The sequence below is a fragment of the Centruroides vittatus genome, unplaced genomic scaffold, assembly GCF_030686945.1.
Source record: "Centruroides vittatus isolate TY-2023 unplaced genomic scaffold, ASM3068694v2 contig_1695, whole genome shotgun sequence".
Classification (NCBI taxonomy): domain Eukaryota; kingdom Metazoa; phylum Arthropoda; class Arachnida; order Scorpiones; family Buthidae; genus Centruroides; species Centruroides vittatus.
The window spans coordinates 188,179-207,067 of record NW_027121028.1 but is presented as its reverse complement, the minus strand read 5'-3'; the positions used below and the strand labels follow the sequence as shown (position 1 = coordinate 207,067).

Here is an 18,889-nt window from a genome sequence, read left to right as displayed (position 1 = left end):
TATCGCTAATCGCGATCTAACCAATGAATTAGTCACGTGCCTAACCTCGAGTGGGAGAGAGTTTACAAAGTCGATATACCTTGATAGGTGGTCCGATGACCGTATGCGACGACCTCCTGGACTATGGAAGCTGGAATCAGTCTTATGTCCGGGACTGGAGACACTGGATTCAGACCTTCCTGGACGATCGCGCTCTTTCCAGAGTCGATCGGGGTTTTATACCATCATCTTATATTCAATGTTCGATGACTAATTTGCTGACTCGTGATGACTGTGACTATTGTTTTCTCTTTCTGATCTGATCGCGATGCCTTGGATTTTTGGTTTCTCTTTCTGATCGATCGATTCTCATCCGATCGATTTCCTATCGAACTTGCGGGTCAGGAACCCCCTTTAACTCTCGAATTCACGCCCTCAAAACCTGCGGGCTCACACAACATTTGCTAGAAAGTCCATAGTTTGTAAGTTAGTCAATGCTTTATAATTTGTATATTGATAAGAGGAGGATCTGAATTTGAACAAGCTTTTCATAATTTGCGACTAATGAAGTACTGTATTTCAATAAGACAGAGATTTAGTCTTTTACAATGACTTTTGGATCATTCTACATATATATACTGTAAAAGAGAGCTGAAAATAAGGCGCAAAGAAGCAGATAATAACTGTTGAGAATGCATTTTTAGTTTAGTTTATTTTTCAAGTTTCGGAGCTTTTGACTCGAGGGAATAGAAAATGAAAGAAGTTATAAATTTAAAAAGTTGGTCCTTTCTTATGTAGAGATAAAGGTGAGCCGGTGTTCAAATAAAAATACATACTTAATCGAAATTTAAATTTTAAATCTTGTTTGGCTGTTCAAAATTCACTACTTAAATTTAATGATAATTCTTTCAAAATTTTTTGTTTAGCCTGGAGAGGTTCGTGATTATAGCAATTGAAAAAATGTGCTCACGATTAATCTTTTAGATTTGCCATTCTGTGACCAGAAGTGTGCATATTTTATTACGTTAAATAAAAGAGTACTTTAAAAGTATAGATTTTCCTAATTTGATTCTATTTTAATAACAAAGAATAATTTCTGGGCAGTGTTCGTTTTTTGAAATAAGTATAAGGTTCGTGTTATTAGATATATCGAATTACAAGAAAGAAAGAGGTAGAAATCTTGAAGTTAATTCTAAGAAAACGCAGAGAAATGAAATCACAATTTTAGGTATGTGAATTGTGTTTTTGAATTAATTGCGTAATACAAAGTTTGCTTTAAACACAGTTTCCTTCAATGAACAAGTATCGATTGAAAAACCACATTGCACTTACCTCTAATTGCTTGGACAACCCTCAGCCTGTGAATGCTATTGTCCATTCCGCAATCAATCGCTAATTGTTCTTCGCTTAAATATTTTAAAGTATCTCTCTGCACTCCGCTGTGAAGCATCCCGTAAGTATATTGACAAAATTCTGGTCCCAACGAGTGTAATATTTGGTTTAAATTAGTCGAATCGCAAGACGTATAATCTGCCATTCTCTTCAGTTGATTGAGTTCGCGCAAAAATCTAAAATATGGAATAGAATTCTAACATTAAAATGACTATATAAACACCATCTTTTAAATCATCTAAGTGAAAATTGCTAAAACGTTATGAATTTTACCTCTTCCTGAGAATCCCATTTTTAATTCCAATGTCATCTTTTAACATGCATTCCGTCAATTGCAACAAAAGATCTCCATCCACTCTTCCGTTCGTAAATTCTTGACAATATTGAGAGAAACCAATCTGAAAAAAAGTAAATAAATCGTAATTATTAACTTTTTGTGGAATATTTTCAAATATTTAATTAGTTTTCTTTAAATATAACTTTACGTAACTTCTTCATATTTAAAGATTAAAAGGTTTGTTTGTTTATAACAGAACAGATATTATAGATTCAAATCAGATTTATTTATATTTGTACAATTTTGTTATTTTTGAAGGTAAAACCAGATCCAGCAAGGTTATCAAAAAGTAAATAAATATAGAAGTAAATTTTATACTTTTATATTTATTTAAAGTAATTTTTCTGTAATTTCATACGTGTTCGCTAATTTAGAACACAATAATTTTAACATATTTTTAAAAAATGCTCGTATTGACCATGTTTTATGAAATTGGGGGTGGATACCCACCTAATACATCACTACAAACAAACACATCATGATTAAATTCTACATTTTCTTATGTTTACAGGGTTTCGGAGTGAGGAAGGTGGTGGAGGTGGGGGCACTCCTAAAACGTCATTAAAATGCATTGTTATAGTCTTTAGATACGTCCTCAAAGTTTCAACCTTCTATCTTAATTAGAAGTGAATGAAGCATGAGCTGCAAGATTTGAAAACATTACAAGGCAAGTTAAATAAAACAATTCAATAAATACTTCATGTTCAAACACATTCAGAATCTAATGAGTATGCAGTAATTTAAAATTTTAGAATTATTTAGTTATATTTACTGAATATTCAAATAATAAATTATTTGAAATTCTGAAGATAAAAATTATATAAATTTTGTCAGTTTTCCAAAAGTTTGAATTTTCCTAAGAAATATGCCATAGAAAAAGCTAAATAAATTTTGCAATATATAAATTTTAAATATATATTTTCAATATGTGAACGATTTTTTTAAAAATTATGAATAGGACGTTTCATCTATCCGTATTATTGTTTACGTGACATTATGAAAAACTGCATTATATTTGAACGGCAACGAAATACATAATTATTAATATTAAAACATGCTTAACAATGGCTTTCTTGCTAAAGCATATTAAGTCTATATAGAAATAATTGAAAAATTATAATAAATTTAATTATTATATTTCTGTTATAGACTAATTCAATTGATAATAGGTGAATCATACAGATACTAACAAGCGAGCCAATGATGTGATCCTTTACATACGAAACAGATTATATCATTGGCTTGCTTAGCTCTTGTCATCTATATACACCCATTTTTACAAACTATCATTTAAATTTACATAATTTTTCGAAAATAAATATTTACATTGATCCTTTATTTTGTTGTAATTTCGAGCAATATATCTTCACAACCTTTCATTTATTCCAATAACAATTAAGCTATGAAACTAGTTATGTAAGCAACGGAAATTTAATGTAGTTTATAGTTACATAACTTTCCTTATAAATCCAAGTCAAATGAATGTAAATGTAAGACTTGAAATGTGGATAAACTCTTTTTTCCCTTCTTAATGGTGAATTAATTCATATAATCAATTTAAATAACAAAGTAATAATCTCGATCGAGCTTGTTGTGTTGTATATGCCGAGAAAGGGAATCAAAGCATTTGTTAATATAAAAATTGATATTTATATTTATTTTGTTATATAAATTTACAGACGGAAAGAGCATAAAATTTAGAGTTAAAACTTAATATGGTTCTCCATTTGATGATTTTTTCGACCTTGAATGAGGATAGCCTTCGACTATTCATTCATACACCGAACAGGTTGAGAATGTCCTTATATATTCTTTATTATAAAATTTTTACGACAGAAGGAAAACAGCAGAAATAAAATTTATTTATTTTTAGATTTATATTACATAATACTTTTTCATTATACTGTACCTGTTTTACCCATTCTCTAACGTCTTCCACCGTCCACAGGGGAACTTGCTGAGATAATTTATGAGGTACCTCTTCCCCTATTAGTTGCAAAGCTTGCGCTGCATATTTTGATGCAATTGCGTTTGGAGAACTGGCAACTTTTTTCAATACGTCGATTGCACCTATTTCGTGAAATATCTGGAAAAATTAAATTAGTTAGTTGGAAAATAACGAAACGTCGTGATAATTGAAAATTTGCGTGTTACGACTTGTCATACTTACGGCTGTATTTCCTTGTTTTTTCTTGATCCCAGCTTCCATAGCAAAATGAAAGGCAGCTAAACTTCTAGCTTCTTCTCTCTTGCTATTGAGTACAGGAACCAACCGCAAAAGCCAATTTTTCGATTGTCCGTGTACGTGGGCTACTGTACTATTGGCAAATTCTTCCGGATTGTGGCTCATTACAAAAGGGTCTACCAGATCTAAGGTACCAGATCTAAGAACGGCAGCTTCGATTTCTTTATTGGCGACTAGAGCTGTGATTGCTAAACAGGCGTAATATTTAATATTATCGTCGTTGTTAAAGGCTAACGGAAATAACCAAACAGGAACTTTGTGTTTAATCATTGCTTGCTGGTTTTCGGAACCCCCGTATAAAGATAAATTAGCCAGAGCAGCAGCGCAGTGGCGTAGCGTTTCTAGATCACACGTTCTGCAATCGTACAAGATGGCTTTTAGTCCTCCCATACGAATGACATCACTGCATGTTGCTTCAGAATGTTTAAACATATTTTCTAAGATACCTGTTCCGACTCTAGAATGTATTAAAGAATTTTGCATGCTGCAAGCGCATGCAACTTTGACCACTTGTTCTAGGCCGTTATCGGAAACGTAAGCTCTGTTTTCTGTGCTAAGGCATTGTTCTAATAACTGGGCACTGGAAAACTGAAGATCCGCATTTTCGGACGTGCAATTCTGAATTAAAATGTCCAGTCCTCCTTTGTTCCTCAATATATTACACATGTTGAAACCCAAATCGTGACCGAATGTCGGTACAGCCCAAGCCTTTCTTATGATGTCGTTCATCGTCTTGAGAAGTGCGGTGGCCTCTTCCGGTGGTGCAATTTTTAATTTTTCCACGCATGTCGTCATTCTTCCTCCAAAGCGATTCATAGCTAATTCGATCTCGGGCTGGGAAGCCGGCGAACTCAAAATCTGCAGATCTTCTTCCAGACCTTGTGCGATTGCTAATCTATGCGAAGCTGGCAGTTCGAAAGGATCGAGACCGGGACAAGATAAGGATGAAGACATGCCTACGGCCGAAGATGAAAGGCTACCAAATTCGGCTTGATGAAGACATTGACTCGACATAGACGACTTAGTTATGCCTTTGGAAGTGATGGTGATTCTAGCTGAAGATGACGACGACACGTTCTTTTCTTGTTGCACCACACCTTTCGACATGACGTGCAATTCTTCTTGTTTAGCCATTGCTATCTTTTCCGACGTGAAATCTTCCGTCGACATTTTCATAGCGGAAGCCATGGCCACTCGTTGTTGCTGTTGGACGGTATCGCTAGTTCGTAATTGCTTCTGATCTTGTCTCAAGGCGGCTATTTTCTCGGATGAGAATCCGTTTCCTTCTACTTTTTCTTTCATGGCTGCCGCTGCGTGCTTTTCTTCGTAGCTTATATCTCCGGTCTGCACTCTTCTCAGTTCTTCTTTACTCGCCGCCATTTTTGCAGCCGAAAATCCATCGGCAGTCACCTTCATTTTCGATGCCGATGTCGTTTTCTTCTGTTCGAACTTTACCTCCTGTGGGACCAAATCGTTCGGTTCACTTTCTTCGGCTAGCACGTTTTCGGCAGAAAAGGCTCTTTGTGTACTCGATAACATTTTCATTCGAGAATCCGTACTGGAGCTGCTGCTACTGCTGCTACTCGTCACACTGACACTCCTGCTGAAATTTCGATTTTCGTGTTGCTGTTGCTTTAATTCTTGGCTAGAAACCGAATGTAGAATTTGAGATTTCTTGCTAACTAGTGAACTACTAGTGCTGGAAGCTGTGGCAGTACTCTTCACCATCTGTGAGGTAGATGAAGAGCTAGACGTTAATTTTTCGGCACTGGAGCTAAATGCGGATGTCGTCATCATCGACGATGAACTACTGTTCATTTTGTTAAGTAGCGTGGCGGATTTCTTTGAGAAATTTTCACCCACCGTGGACATTGTTGACAAATCTCCGTTGGCCGACATTGATTTTTGAGAAAGAGTGGGATCTGACGGGAAGTCAGATATCTGTAAAAAATAAATAATAAATATTTAAAATCTATAGCGCCATTTTAGGCTATTATAAACAGAAATTCTTTTTTACCTAATTTAAAAATTAATAATTATTTATGTACACAATATAAAATTATTAAATTAACAAAAAGTCTTAAAAATCTAAATATACAAATTTATTATTTTAAAATCTAACTTATAAAATACTTTTATTATTTAGGCGATTTGTTCATTCACTTAGTTACAACTAAGTGTTGTAACTAAGTGTAAGTATTGTAGTATACGTTATAAAAAAAAGCATGTTAACATCAATATCATTTATATACTACATAAAATTACATTAAGGTAGGGTACTTAATACTTTTATATTATAATTATCGAACAATTTTAATTGTCTAAATTAATATAAATTTGAAGTTATAAATACATTATTCTAAAGTTCTAAATTGAATAAAGTTTATTAAACCAAAAATCAAAAACAATATATGAAATCTAAATGCATAGATTAAAAAAAGTTTATAAATAGCACGGAGTTCAATTATAAATATCGAATGCATTTATTTTGCAAACATATTTTGAATGTATCATAAACAATTAAGCTATTTTAGAACACGATACACGCACAAAAAAATATTTATCGGCATTGAAAGATACCTCAATAGACGTTTACCAAGCGATTTCGGTCACTATTTCCTTTTATCAATGGAACGTCATAACAAGAGACTTCCACGAAACTCATCAAATAATTGGCTCTCGACCAATCTACTCGAAGGTCACCTCTATACTTAAAGCTTCATTTTCTATTAGTACTAAAACACTTTATTAATGAATAATCTTCTGCTTCATTAAAATGTACGGCGGTGTTTCCTACTCCTCTCTCTCTCGTCGACTGTTACTAAACAATGATACACAAAGAGGACGTGCGAAATGACACATTTTGTCGCCGAGCTTATAGATCAATGACCGAATTTTTGTATTCCAGAATAATTATATTCCGTGCATATATTCTATTGGAAGAACAATAGTTAAAAGTTAAAATAGTATGGGACTAGAATAGCGATAAAACTGTGACAATAGAATGACGTCACGGAATTTTTCGAATTCTCCGTCCTCGACGTTAGTTAAATGACGAAAAAGTGATTAACTACTCACGGTATGTTTCCCATTGCCTAAAACTCGATTACGGCTAAGTATTGTCACGTGCATGCTAGCGTATGCTCTACTTGACTCCCCGACTGTCCGTGCAGAAGTACGCGCTTTGGTATGCTTGGTATTTCAAGTACGACTAGTTGTTTAAGGTAGCGAAATAAGCGAGGTCGACCGCGTGAGGGACGAGCTTTACACGTGAAGAACCAATTAAATCCATATACTAACGATTATTTAAATTAGGGATGAATACGTTGTCAAGGTTCTTTAACAACCTATACACACGTTAAAAATATAATCGTGAGAAGTTTTGTTTTCTTGTTTTTAATTAAAGATTTAACGCAATTATAAATTATATCGTACAGTAATCGACTAACTAGACAAGTAGTAAAGTTATCTGTTAAGGAGAAACTCCTGTACGGAATTTTACCTTCGATAAGATATTTATTGATCTTTAAACTTAAAAAAAATTAAAAATGAATCTTTATATTTGTTACAGTAAATGACCTAATTGATAAACGAGTGTGAAATTTCCCTTGTGTAAGGAAGAATTCGATTTCTATTCTCATACGCGTACGGAGAAAATAATAGGAAGTTATATTTAAACAGCAAACCAAAACTTGTATTATTGAATCCATTGGCTAAATCGATTGTTATAAGACAATATCTGTTTGTACTTACTTATAATTGGCGGTCTTCGACCTTCTCCCTTTGCCCATCTACCACCGATTGACTTTATTGCGGTACAAATGCCCCCTTTATCAGCGCGAGACATCCTGATTGTGCCTGAGTCACTTACCTGACGTCATGCAGTAAAGTTAAGGAGTTACACTCCCCTGTACAACGATCAATGATCGAGTATGGATGACCCCCCTCCTACTAATAAATTCGTTATCGTACGATACGACACTCGATACCTTTACTGTTTAATTACTATCCGCGTGGAGACTTTCATGAACTATTCTAGTGTAACACGTATCGATTTTTTGCAAAAAGAAAAAAATACTCGAAAATTTAAGTCCTTTCTGGAAACTGACGTAAAAATCGAATGTCCTACTTACGGATTGACATCCTTCATTTTTTAAATTCGAATTCACGCTGCGCTTTTTAGAAAATAATTTCCAATGATCTATATTTAAACCTGTAAATATTGGAAAATAACGCACGAAATTTAACACCTGTATGACGCCATACCACCCACCGGTTTCGATTTTTATTGAATACCTGTAAATTTTTACACAGGATGTGTCCGAAGTGATTGGAATTTTCCAAGTTTATTAATAGTTCGTACCTAGTGAATCATACAGTATTATCATCTACACAACTAACTAGTGAAGAAAAATAAATATTTCAAAATATGAGTGCTGTGACACCGTATTAAAAAAAAACATTTTAGCATAAAAATGCATCCAATAATACAACAGGATATACTTCGTAAAGTTGTTACTTAAATGGGTTAATTTTTGTGTTTCTATTGCCTAAAATGTTATTCATTATTTCCTACGAATTCGATACGACAATTCCGTTATGCATCATATACACACACACACTGCATATTATCTAGTAAACGTGTATTGTACAAAGCACACACCATTATCCATTATTACACTATCATTAATTACGTTACTTAAACAGTTGGTAATAGTCATTTAAGGTGGGTGAATTTCTTTTTAAAGACAGGAAATTGTTTAAGAGAACAAACTGTCCAAAGACACCAAAATAGGATGAACGGACAGCGTAGGATAATGTTTAATATCCTTAGTCACTTGTAATAAATTCAATATGGGAAGTCTTTAGGAGGAAAATACTTTTAATTTTTACAACCGTTATGACTTTTTTACAAACCGAAGTTTGAAATTAAAGAGTTTATACTTTATTATAATACTGTGTTTAAATGCCAATCACTTATTTGTTGTTTAGACGGGCAACAGTACAGTTAATTAATTATTGATTTACAAACCGAAGTTTGAAATTAAAGAAAATCTTTTATGGTGTATAGATCGATTTATACACTTTAATTTGACCAAAAAACAGTTTTAATTACTGTAAAAATGGAAAATAATTTTAAAAAAAGAAAAAAAAACAATACCTTGTTAAGAAAAAGAGAGCGCTGACTAAACTGATTACGGCAATTTTTACGAGAATTATTCATACGGATTACATTTATTATGAAAATTCAACTTAATAGCAATAAAACTCCTCCGAAGTTATTTAATGTAACTTCACATAAACAAATGTATAAGTTGTGTAGGAGTAGCCTATATTTTTCAATTTATATACAATATCTAATTTTGCATATTCATCCAGCAATCTAATTTCGTATAATTTTATGCAGGAAACACAAGTTTTAAATTTTCAATGACTCAAAACTCGTGTTTTAGTAACGGAAAAATCGATGAGAAAACGTTATTAATTTCGCATCCATTGCTCTCCTCCTTCGATTGGAGGAGGGAAGCGAATTCTACGAGTGGTTCCTAAGTTACGAACACCAACTCGACTTAATTTTGGGCTAAAAATAATTAGCCTGTAATTAATCTTTTCTTTCGTAATTATTAAACTGATTTACGCAACAGAGCTGGCATTGTAACGAATTTAATCACCCGCCACACCTGAAATCATTCACCGTAAATTATGTACAAAATGATTCATGCCTATCCCACATCTAGCTCCGAGTTGTAAGTCATTGCCCGGACGAGATTTTCTAAACAAAGATCTAGCCGATGTCAAAGGTTAACGAATGATATCATATCCTGTGGTACTCTCGGATTTTGTATGTGCCTATTCGATCGCGAATCCATTTACCAGTTTATATTTCTCGCTTCGTGACAATCGGGATTAAAGAATATTTTTAAAAAAGCTGAATAATTTTCAATTAAATATTCAATTTCGAGTATTTAATTAGTTACGAGAAATGCAAGAGAATTTAATATAAGGAATACAATGCATAAATTTAATATATCGAATCTAATTCCTAGTGTACTTCGCTCGCTAGCTGTTGAAAAAAAAATGAAGATATTTAAGTAAAAAAAAAGCTGTGCAGTTTGTTATACGTCAAACGGTTGATAATACCTTGACCTTCAATAAAACCTCTAGCAAAACAGACTGGCAAATCGACATTCTACGTCACAATTGAGATACCACACTTAAAATCAACCATCGATAATACTAGACATTTTTTTTTTGAATTACAAACCTGGGTACCCAAGTATTAAGCATTATAAGCATCATGCACGTCACAGGTTTGAATTAATATATTTTATTACAGTCGCGCGATAGGCAGGTTTAACAAAAAAGAAAGAAAATAAGAAGAAAAAAAACTGGTAATGAACCGCACCCCGGCCAGACTGGCGTCAACGATGCAACCTTTTTTTTATTTTTTATTATCACCGGCTTTTCTGTTTTAAATGCGTGCTTACCAGAGATATTTCAAAAGTAAGTATTATAACTATATGCTAAAAGAATCGCAAATATGTGTCAATACCGTGTCACAATTTGCTCGGCGACAAGGACCACGTGCAACGTGGGCACAGCCCCGACAACTCCACCCTTCCTGTGTTTTCATCCTAGACAACGCCTGTGTCCTTTCACCCTCTTTGGAAGTTCTTTTTCGAAACATTGCGGAAGATATTTTTAAATGTAAATAAATTGTTTCTATGTTCCATTGTAGCTTTAACGCCATTCGTAGCCGTAGCCAAGTAGCAGAGTTCAAAGGTCGTTATTGACGAAAAAATAAATAAACATTAAGAAAACAAATACGTTAGCAAAAAATTTCTGATATATTTTGACGCCAATTCACGCGATGAGTTTTCATTTTTAGCTTCGACGATATTGTTTTGTAGTCTTATACTTCCGCGAAGAATTACAAAGGAATTATTAAGTATAACGTCACAATGACGCAAAATGTGTATTATGATCATCGAATTTCAAATGTTTGAAGTCATTTTGAACGTTTCAAATTTAAAAAATAAAAAGATTAATGCACTCGTGGGTATTTTATAACACTAAGCACAGATGAATTATCTAAAACATAACATTTACAGTATATAAAATATCATTTGACTTAGAGTTTTCTTCTAACGTTTTTACTTTTTGCTCAAATCTGTATAAATTTTTAGTTGTAGTTTTATTATATTTTACAGGATTTTAAAAAGAAAAAAACGCTTCCATTATTACGTATAGGGCCTCGCAGAGACCGAGAGAAGCTCGGGCCACTCGGCTTTTGACAGCAGTGTTGGCCTCTCGCCTTTACGAAATCTTCCCGAGATACTAAAAAATCGTCTAAAATTGTAATAAAATTAAAAATAAAAGACGTTTTCCTTAGTATACAATAAATACAACGGAATGGATAATTTATAATAAATAATTTTGAGGCCCGACTTATATGTAAACACATGGGTGTTCAAGCCTGTTAAAGGTATCGCGGGACCAAACAAATGGCCCGCACCCCTCACTATAGGGCCTGGCTACGTGTGGCGAGAATTTAAAAAAATTGGTAAATAAATTACTTTAGAATAGTAAAATACTAACGACGTCTATCCATTTTATTACCTTAAATTTTTCACTCGAATTTATTTTTAAACAAATAATACGTCTATTTATTTTGAATATTAGGCTACACGTATTCAATTTCGAACTGTCAGCGTATTAAAATGAACCAGACAGCATCTGTCATTGTATTCCAGTTTGGATAATAATATTAACAACAATACTTACCTTGTCATAAACATGGTGTAAATTTAATTAAGATCAATAATTCATGCCAAAGTTAAAAATTCGGTAAAAATCTAAAATCGATAATCGAAATCCGTTAGCAAATTACATAAACATATCCCTTATTGTAAGAAAAATCTAATTTTCAGGAACAGTCACACTATATCACACACTTCACCTTTGATAAATCAAAGTTGCTATGGGAACGATAGACTTACTCGTGCGTGGTAGATGCACTAACCTAGAACACTTCAAAGCTTTATTAAATTCTGTCGAGGTTTTTAAACCCCCACTCGATAAAAATCTACGAGTTTTGTATTTTTCTAAACTCTAAATTCGACACTTAACCAAGCTTCACCCCGGATTAACGACTTGTCTCGAATACAAAACAGAGAATGGCTCCATTGTACGCTAGCCGAAGGTTCCGTTTAGACGTAGATAGTATTATTTAACGTTTATAGTAGTGTTAACTTTACCACGTTATCGGTATGTGTTAATTATCTTACCTTACTTTCGCTCTCTTCCTCCTCCATGTCGCTGACACAACACTACTGTACGTGACTCGGCCTCTACTCAGTCACATCGATAACGGGCAGGTAAAGTAACCACGTGCTAACTTCGTACTTTACGCAACGACACTGTCGGAAATCTAACCATTTTCGACGGACACGGCGTTAATCCTCCTCTTTTCGCCCGACTTCTGTACAGTATACGACCTTATTTGTTGGTCGTCACAAAGACATCGACCTGTCCTACCTACGTATATTTTATGACGTCACACGGCTTGATAGGGATCCCTATTCTATCTCGGTTGCCGGTGAGTCAAGTGTTCTAGAAAAATCCGAGCAGTTCCACTTAGTAACATGACGTGTAAGGCTATAGTAGTCAATCCAAATACTTCACATTTTTGATTAAATATATCATTTCGAATAAATAAACCGTGCAAAACAAATCCTCCACGTTAATTCGAACATTTTTTTTCCTACATACTGTAGTGAAAAATAGGCTTTTGTAGTATATAAAATTTGAAATAATCCCCTATACCGGTTTGAATACAAACAGAAATTAATAAAGATATAACTACATTAAATTTATTAGGGGGGTCACATATTATCGGTACTCCAAAGCCTACAGTCTTATACATTTTCTGCTACACAGGAATTACCAATCATCGTGTGTGGTGTTTTACGATCGATACAAAGTTAGAAATTCATAAATCACTCAACAGATGGCGGGAGTTGAACAATAGTGAACGAAACTACTATCCAACTGTTTTTTTTTTCTTTCTTTTTTCGAAAATTAATTCCTGTTGTCGAGAGATTCCGTAACATTATTTACAGTCAGATATGTAACTTAATAAATTACACTTTATTTTGTTTTCCTTCGTAATACTATCAGTAAATAAGTAATTTCTTGCCTGCTTTGTTTCCCAGAAAATTTTCTAGAAAGCAGAGTAAGAATTAGGCACGTTGCGGCCCTAAATTATAACATACGACAGGCCCTTCACCTTCTACGTGCGTAATCGTTAGGCCTTAAGCTGTAACCTCGTTGAGCTTACGTGTAAGCGTGGCCCCGTCCGGAAGAGATATGTTAATTCGTTTCAAAATATAAGTCCTTGTGTAAGAAACCAAATTTTATAAAATGTTAGGGGAAAAAAACAATAGATAAGATAGAAAAATTCCCGAAGGGAAAATTGTTACTTAATAATAATAATAATATAAAAAAAAGGTGAACAAGTCAAACGAGTGAATGAAGATCTAGAAAATAAACAGTGACGCAACGGCTACGAATCTCAAAGGAAAATATAGAGATAAATTGCATATTAAAATAAAATTATCTTTCCTCTAATTAAATATAATTCAAACGAATTTATTTATTTTTTAAAACGTTTCGTAAGACAAAATAAACGTTTAAACGAGATATAATGTAAATATTATTAGAATTTGTGTCGTTAAATAAATAAAAGATTACATTCCTTCGTAAATACAATCTTTATCTTTTAACTTATTACTGCCGAATTTTTAAAGCCCCCATTTAAATTCGCCAATGTTGAGACTATAAATTAATTTTAGTGATTTCAACATGTTGAAATCATTAAGCGTGTAAACATAAAATAATTGCCTATACGTGTATTCAAAAGCCTATACGTGTAAGAAAGCGGTTTACTTTAGTATATAGTCACTTTTAAGTCACAGAATGTGCTGTGTGTGCACTGAATTCGTGTTATGTGCGCACATATTACTAGAACATCCCGTGTTTTGTATGGAGAATTTTCGCCTGGAGTAGATGATTAATGAAATTTTTATAGACTAAAAAGCACTATTCTGTAGTGTGGAAAACAATGAATTTTATTCTGTTTACAGAATGGCACACGAAGCTCGTATTGAAAACAATATAAAGACAGACATTTTTCTGAAATACCCGAAAATTATAAATATAAAACGACCCTGCAGATTATAGAACGGGATAGAAGGACGTTAGGAATAAACTAAAATATCGGATATAGTCATAGGGAGAAAAATAATTAAAACATTCCAGTCTGAACTGATTGAGGCCACACATTGTTTTCACTTTAGTCAACAGAACATCGCCATGACTGAGATTTCAATCTGCATTATTTTTGGCAGAATTGCTGCTTGTTCTGAAGAACTAACAAATTCATCTATTCAAAGAGACCAGACTTTGAAGAGTTCTTCTATTCTTTTCTAAGCGACTCATTTTTGTTTAAAGTGAATTAAAAAATAGGTCTTATTTTAAATTAAAATTAAATGATAGGGACAAACTAATTGTTTTTTACGTGTTAAGCTCAAACTTCGCCCCGTTTACTCGTTTTTTTTAAAGCATAATTTCAGTTGTATCAAAGATAAAACTATTTTTAGAATATTTAAAAGTTTATTGAATCATTGCTATCTTATCGATATCAAAAAGATTTTGGAAGTAATTCTTCTGTAATAATATAAAAGATTAGATAAGATTTCGTTTAAAATATAAATATTTATTATTTATTTTATTTTTATTGGTATCAAATAGACATTTTAATCTCTCTAAATATAGTAAATCTGAACTTTTGAACCAGCAAAAACTTTTTTTGCGGTATCAATGAGATTAAAACGTAAAGAAAACAAATGCCGAAGTGGAAACACTTATTTAGCTTTTATATCACTTAAAGATGCTAATTTATAACCATAATAATTACGTAAAACTTCATATAAACTACCACCAACCCAATTAGGAATTTGACAGATTTATGCAACACGAATGCCTGAAAGCAATGTAATTGTTAAGGGATTTTATGTATTGTTAGAAATACACTAGGAGCGTATTTATGAACGAAAATTCCAGAAGATACTAATGCAACAATAACCGATCGCTTTGTTATTCCAACCGAAAAGGCCGAAGAGAGTTGGAATTGTGCCAACATTCCATATCTCGTTGGTCTTCAATAATGCGTTTTATGTGTCTGCCAGACTATACGCCACTACTCACTATCGAAATTTCCAGCTTTAAAGTATAAATTTTAACAAATAAGAGCGAATGGGTAGAGGGAGTAAGAGAATTAACTGGAACTGTTGAAAGTGAATCCATCGGAGGACAATTCGGAACTTAATTAGGACCTCTCTTGCACTTTTTCTAGTTGCATTTCGGTTTTAACACGGGAAGACACTCGAATAACCTTTTTAGAATTGTGTTACGAGGGTCATCCGTGGTATCGATCATTTTAGTATGAATATACTAATTATTTAATGCATCTATTGCGTATTTCTTAGAGAACATGGAGTTTAGCGATTCCCGGATAACAATGCGCGTATTCTAAGTAAAACAGAGTTTGATCGTGACCTAACTTATGGTCTACTTCGTGAGTTTTTAAAAGTCCCGGAAACCTAGTTAGCTGAGTTTTCTCTTTCTGGTGTTGGATGTATGCCAATCTTAGCCAGTTTTGGTAATTAGATACACGCCGTGATTGCAATTAACTTTGGTGTGGACGATCTCGGGAGGTCGAGAGTCACGCGGTACGAAATAAAACGAATACTTTTTTAAAAAGGGTGGTGTCTGCGTATACCTAATGAACCTTAAACAATAAGAACCGATACGAATTGTAGTTTAGTTTGTTGCCTTTTAATTCTTCTATGAATGAAGCGTAAAATAACTGTGAAGCACGAATTATTCAATAAAATAGGCCTATAACTTTCTCTGTTCTAAACGCGAACACTAGAGCATAAACTAGAAGAATAACTAATTTTAAGTTATAAGGAAATAGTACATAATTTTAAGCTGATATAATTAAAGCGTAGTTAAAATTTTACAATAAGGTAGATGAATTTAGTAAGCTACAAGACTATAGAATTAATGTAAATATATATACGACACGTTTTTAAATTGCTCGACTTTAAAAAATTCCGAAGGAATAAAATAGAAGAGTTTGGAAATTAACGTTAGGAAGTAAATAGCTTGCCTTGTGTTTTGACTTCCCATTGTTCCCTCTTCCTTTGAAAACACCAAACAGCGCTGCCTTCATTTGACTTTTCTCTCTGATTACCGACGGAGAAGCACATACAATCGAAACGAAGGATGGAGCGTTAATACCAAGCCCTCACCTCCATATAGCACTAGCTAGTCTCACATTGCGCCCTACACCGAAAATAAACTGCTTATTCACATTCACCCCCACCCACGTGACAAAGTTGCTGAGGAAACGAAGGAGATTGGGGTCAGATCCTATATACTAGCGACACTGACTCGAGTTGGAACCCAAAAACAGAGAGAGTGAGAGCATATTGCGTGGGTTGCTCGTTACTCGCGCTTATTTCTCAACCTTGACTATGGCTGTCACGTGTTTTACCGGTTTAATCATTGAAGAAGCAACGGGAATAAAAGCGGTTATGAAAATATGATGAATGGAAATATAAACTTGGAAAATAATGGATGTCACCTAAAATGGCGTGTTAAGTCATTCACCTTAAGAAAAGTCTTCGAACGAGCGACAAACTGTCATTGGAACGAGAACAATAGTCCGTAAAATTACAGCAATTACTTAACTGAATAAATGTTTATGACTATATAAGTGATTTCATAGAAAAATTTTCGTATATTTCAAGCTATTTTCCTGTTTAACTTAATGATAATTCGGTTGTTTAGTCTTTTTAAAAAATTACATAAACTATTCATTTGCAGTATGAGTCATTTTATTTTTCAATTTGCATCACCCCCTTCCAATGTTTTAGTGACGAACATCGAAAGAAAATAAACTATTTCATTACTTCATATTTTTTGGCAAGAGGAAAACCTGGCAAAGGTTTAAATCTATAACTAAAAGTTTATGAAGACTAGCATTTTATTTGCGTATACTCTTTTTAAATGTGTTTTTGTTGGAAAAATACTCGACAAATCATGTCTAAAAGTTTAAAAACTTACCTGAATGTTGTATAAATTTTTCATATCCTGAAAAATTTAAGGGTGAAAATTAATTATATTATTTACGAGAATAATTTAAATAATCAAATAAGCAGAATTAGTTAAATTTTGGACAATTTAGTAGAATTTTTGGGTATTTTTAACATAAAAAAAGCAGGATAAATTGAGAAATCTCTATTAGATTAGTCCAAATTACCAGACTTTTTTAAAATCAGGTGATTGATAATATTTAAAACAATATCTGTGCCAATTTTAAACTTTGGAATACCTTTAGAATTGGCTAAGAATCAATCACTGGTCCCAGATCATTATATTTTTAGTCTGCAAAGGTTAAAAAATAATTTAAATATAAGTAACATTTTTTATATCGATGCGCTTAATATAAATCGAATTGTTTTCACCGTCGATACCATTCATAAACTTCGTTTCAAGGTTTTCAACCCGCAATATCTTATCATTCTGAACTTGTTTAACCTGGAAGTTAGCCATTTCCGGTAAGAAAAACACCTAATTTTACACAATTTTCGATTGTACTTTACAGTTTGGCAGAATGATGCTATATTTCTCGTGTTGTAAAGACAAACGAAGAATTAATTAGAAAGTTCGAGAACAATTAAAGACACGTTATATAACAGAACTAAAGAGAAGAAGGAGAATTCTGTATTTTCAAGAAGAGAAATTTTCGATTCGGATTCACACGAATTGACGTACAAGCTTTGCGAAAAGACAAGCTATTCTTATAAACCAGATGACGATTCTCTGGAAATCCCATCACTCGTCTGGAGCCAAAACTTGTGACGTCATTGGAAACACGTGCGAACTACTTTACCTACCAAGAAACTCTAAACGTTCATCTATTATAAAAATAAATCTGGATGATGGAAACGAATAACACTCGACAATCGAGTCGTAATTATAATGAGAGATTTGAAAAATGATTGATAATCCCTTCGTTAACGTCGTAACATTTACCGATAGTCGATTAGCGAAAGGTCGAACTTGTGTGTAAAAAACACGTAGAAAATAGTTATGTAAACAGTCTCCCGTGTTGTGTCATAAATTCTCCAGTTGTGCGGCTGTTCGTGTTGTCAATTCTTTTTTTTCCAATCGTCTAATTTTTGAAAGGAAAATACATTATTATTATTATTAACTTTGAAACATCCGGTGAGTGCGAATGGTTGCTGTTAACTGTTAACTTTTTTCTCTCCCCCATTTTTTATAGGAAATTTGCAGTAAATGCAATCGAATGACTTAGGAAATAACCCCAGAAATGCTGTTTTTGTAGGAAACCATTTTTTTCTTTTTGCATTTTATTTTACACGGGTTAACACGAACCGATTATCCAGAAATCCCCGCTCTTAAGCAAATTTATTCGAATCGAATTGAGAAGTTTCATAATTTAGCGAAACACATCAAAAGCTCATTTTAATAACCTGTTATATTACAACGGTGTAATAGGGGTTTTTACTTCACGTAGAGGATAACTCAAAAGTCAATTTAAAAGTGCAATTGTGAATACACAAATCGTAAACTAAATAATGCATTGTTAGAGGGTTGTAGATTTGTTTATCGAACAAGAAACTCGCTTTATTGTAAACTTCCTAAATTACAGTGTTTGAATGAGAGCAATTTAGTCTTTACACTGGTTACCGTAAAATCACACTACTATTTAAAAGCTTATTAAAGTTAATAATGATAAACTAATAAAAGGCTTTGTAATAAACCTTTCGGGTTTATTGTGA

General features: G+C 33.2%; 1 protein-coding gene across 8 annotated transcripts in view; it reads right to left on the bottom strand.

Annotated features, from left to right (window-relative positions):
- LOC136969033 (NAD(+) hydrolase sarm1-like) overlaps positions 1 to 18,889 on the bottom strand; it is a 71,186-nt gene that overhangs the window by 16,375 nt on the left and 35,922 nt on the right. For 3 of the 8 annotated variants that reach the window (XM_067263108.1, XM_067263107.1, XM_067263110.1), the window contains 4 exons: positions 3,879 to 5,894; positions 3,618 to 3,794; positions 1,645 to 1,769; positions 1,312 to 1,547 (listed from right to left, as the gene is read on the bottom strand). In XM_067263108.1, the coding sequence (XP_067119209.1) occupies positions 1,312 to 1,547; positions 1,645 to 1,769; positions 3,618 to 3,794; positions 3,879 to 5,852 (2,512 nt within the window). In that variant the 5' untranslated portion in view covers positions 5,853 to 5,894. Of the gene's footprint in view, positions 1 to 1,311; positions 1,548 to 1,644; positions 1,770 to 3,617; positions 3,795 to 3,878; positions 5,895 to 6,533; positions 7,470 to 7,706; positions 7,993 to 11,953; positions 11,978 to 12,241; positions 13,328 to 16,188; positions 16,512 to 18,889 lie in introns of those variants that run through there. The other 5 variants (XM_067263105.1, XM_067263106.1, XM_067263112.1 and 2 more) reach the window with 5 other exon arrangements.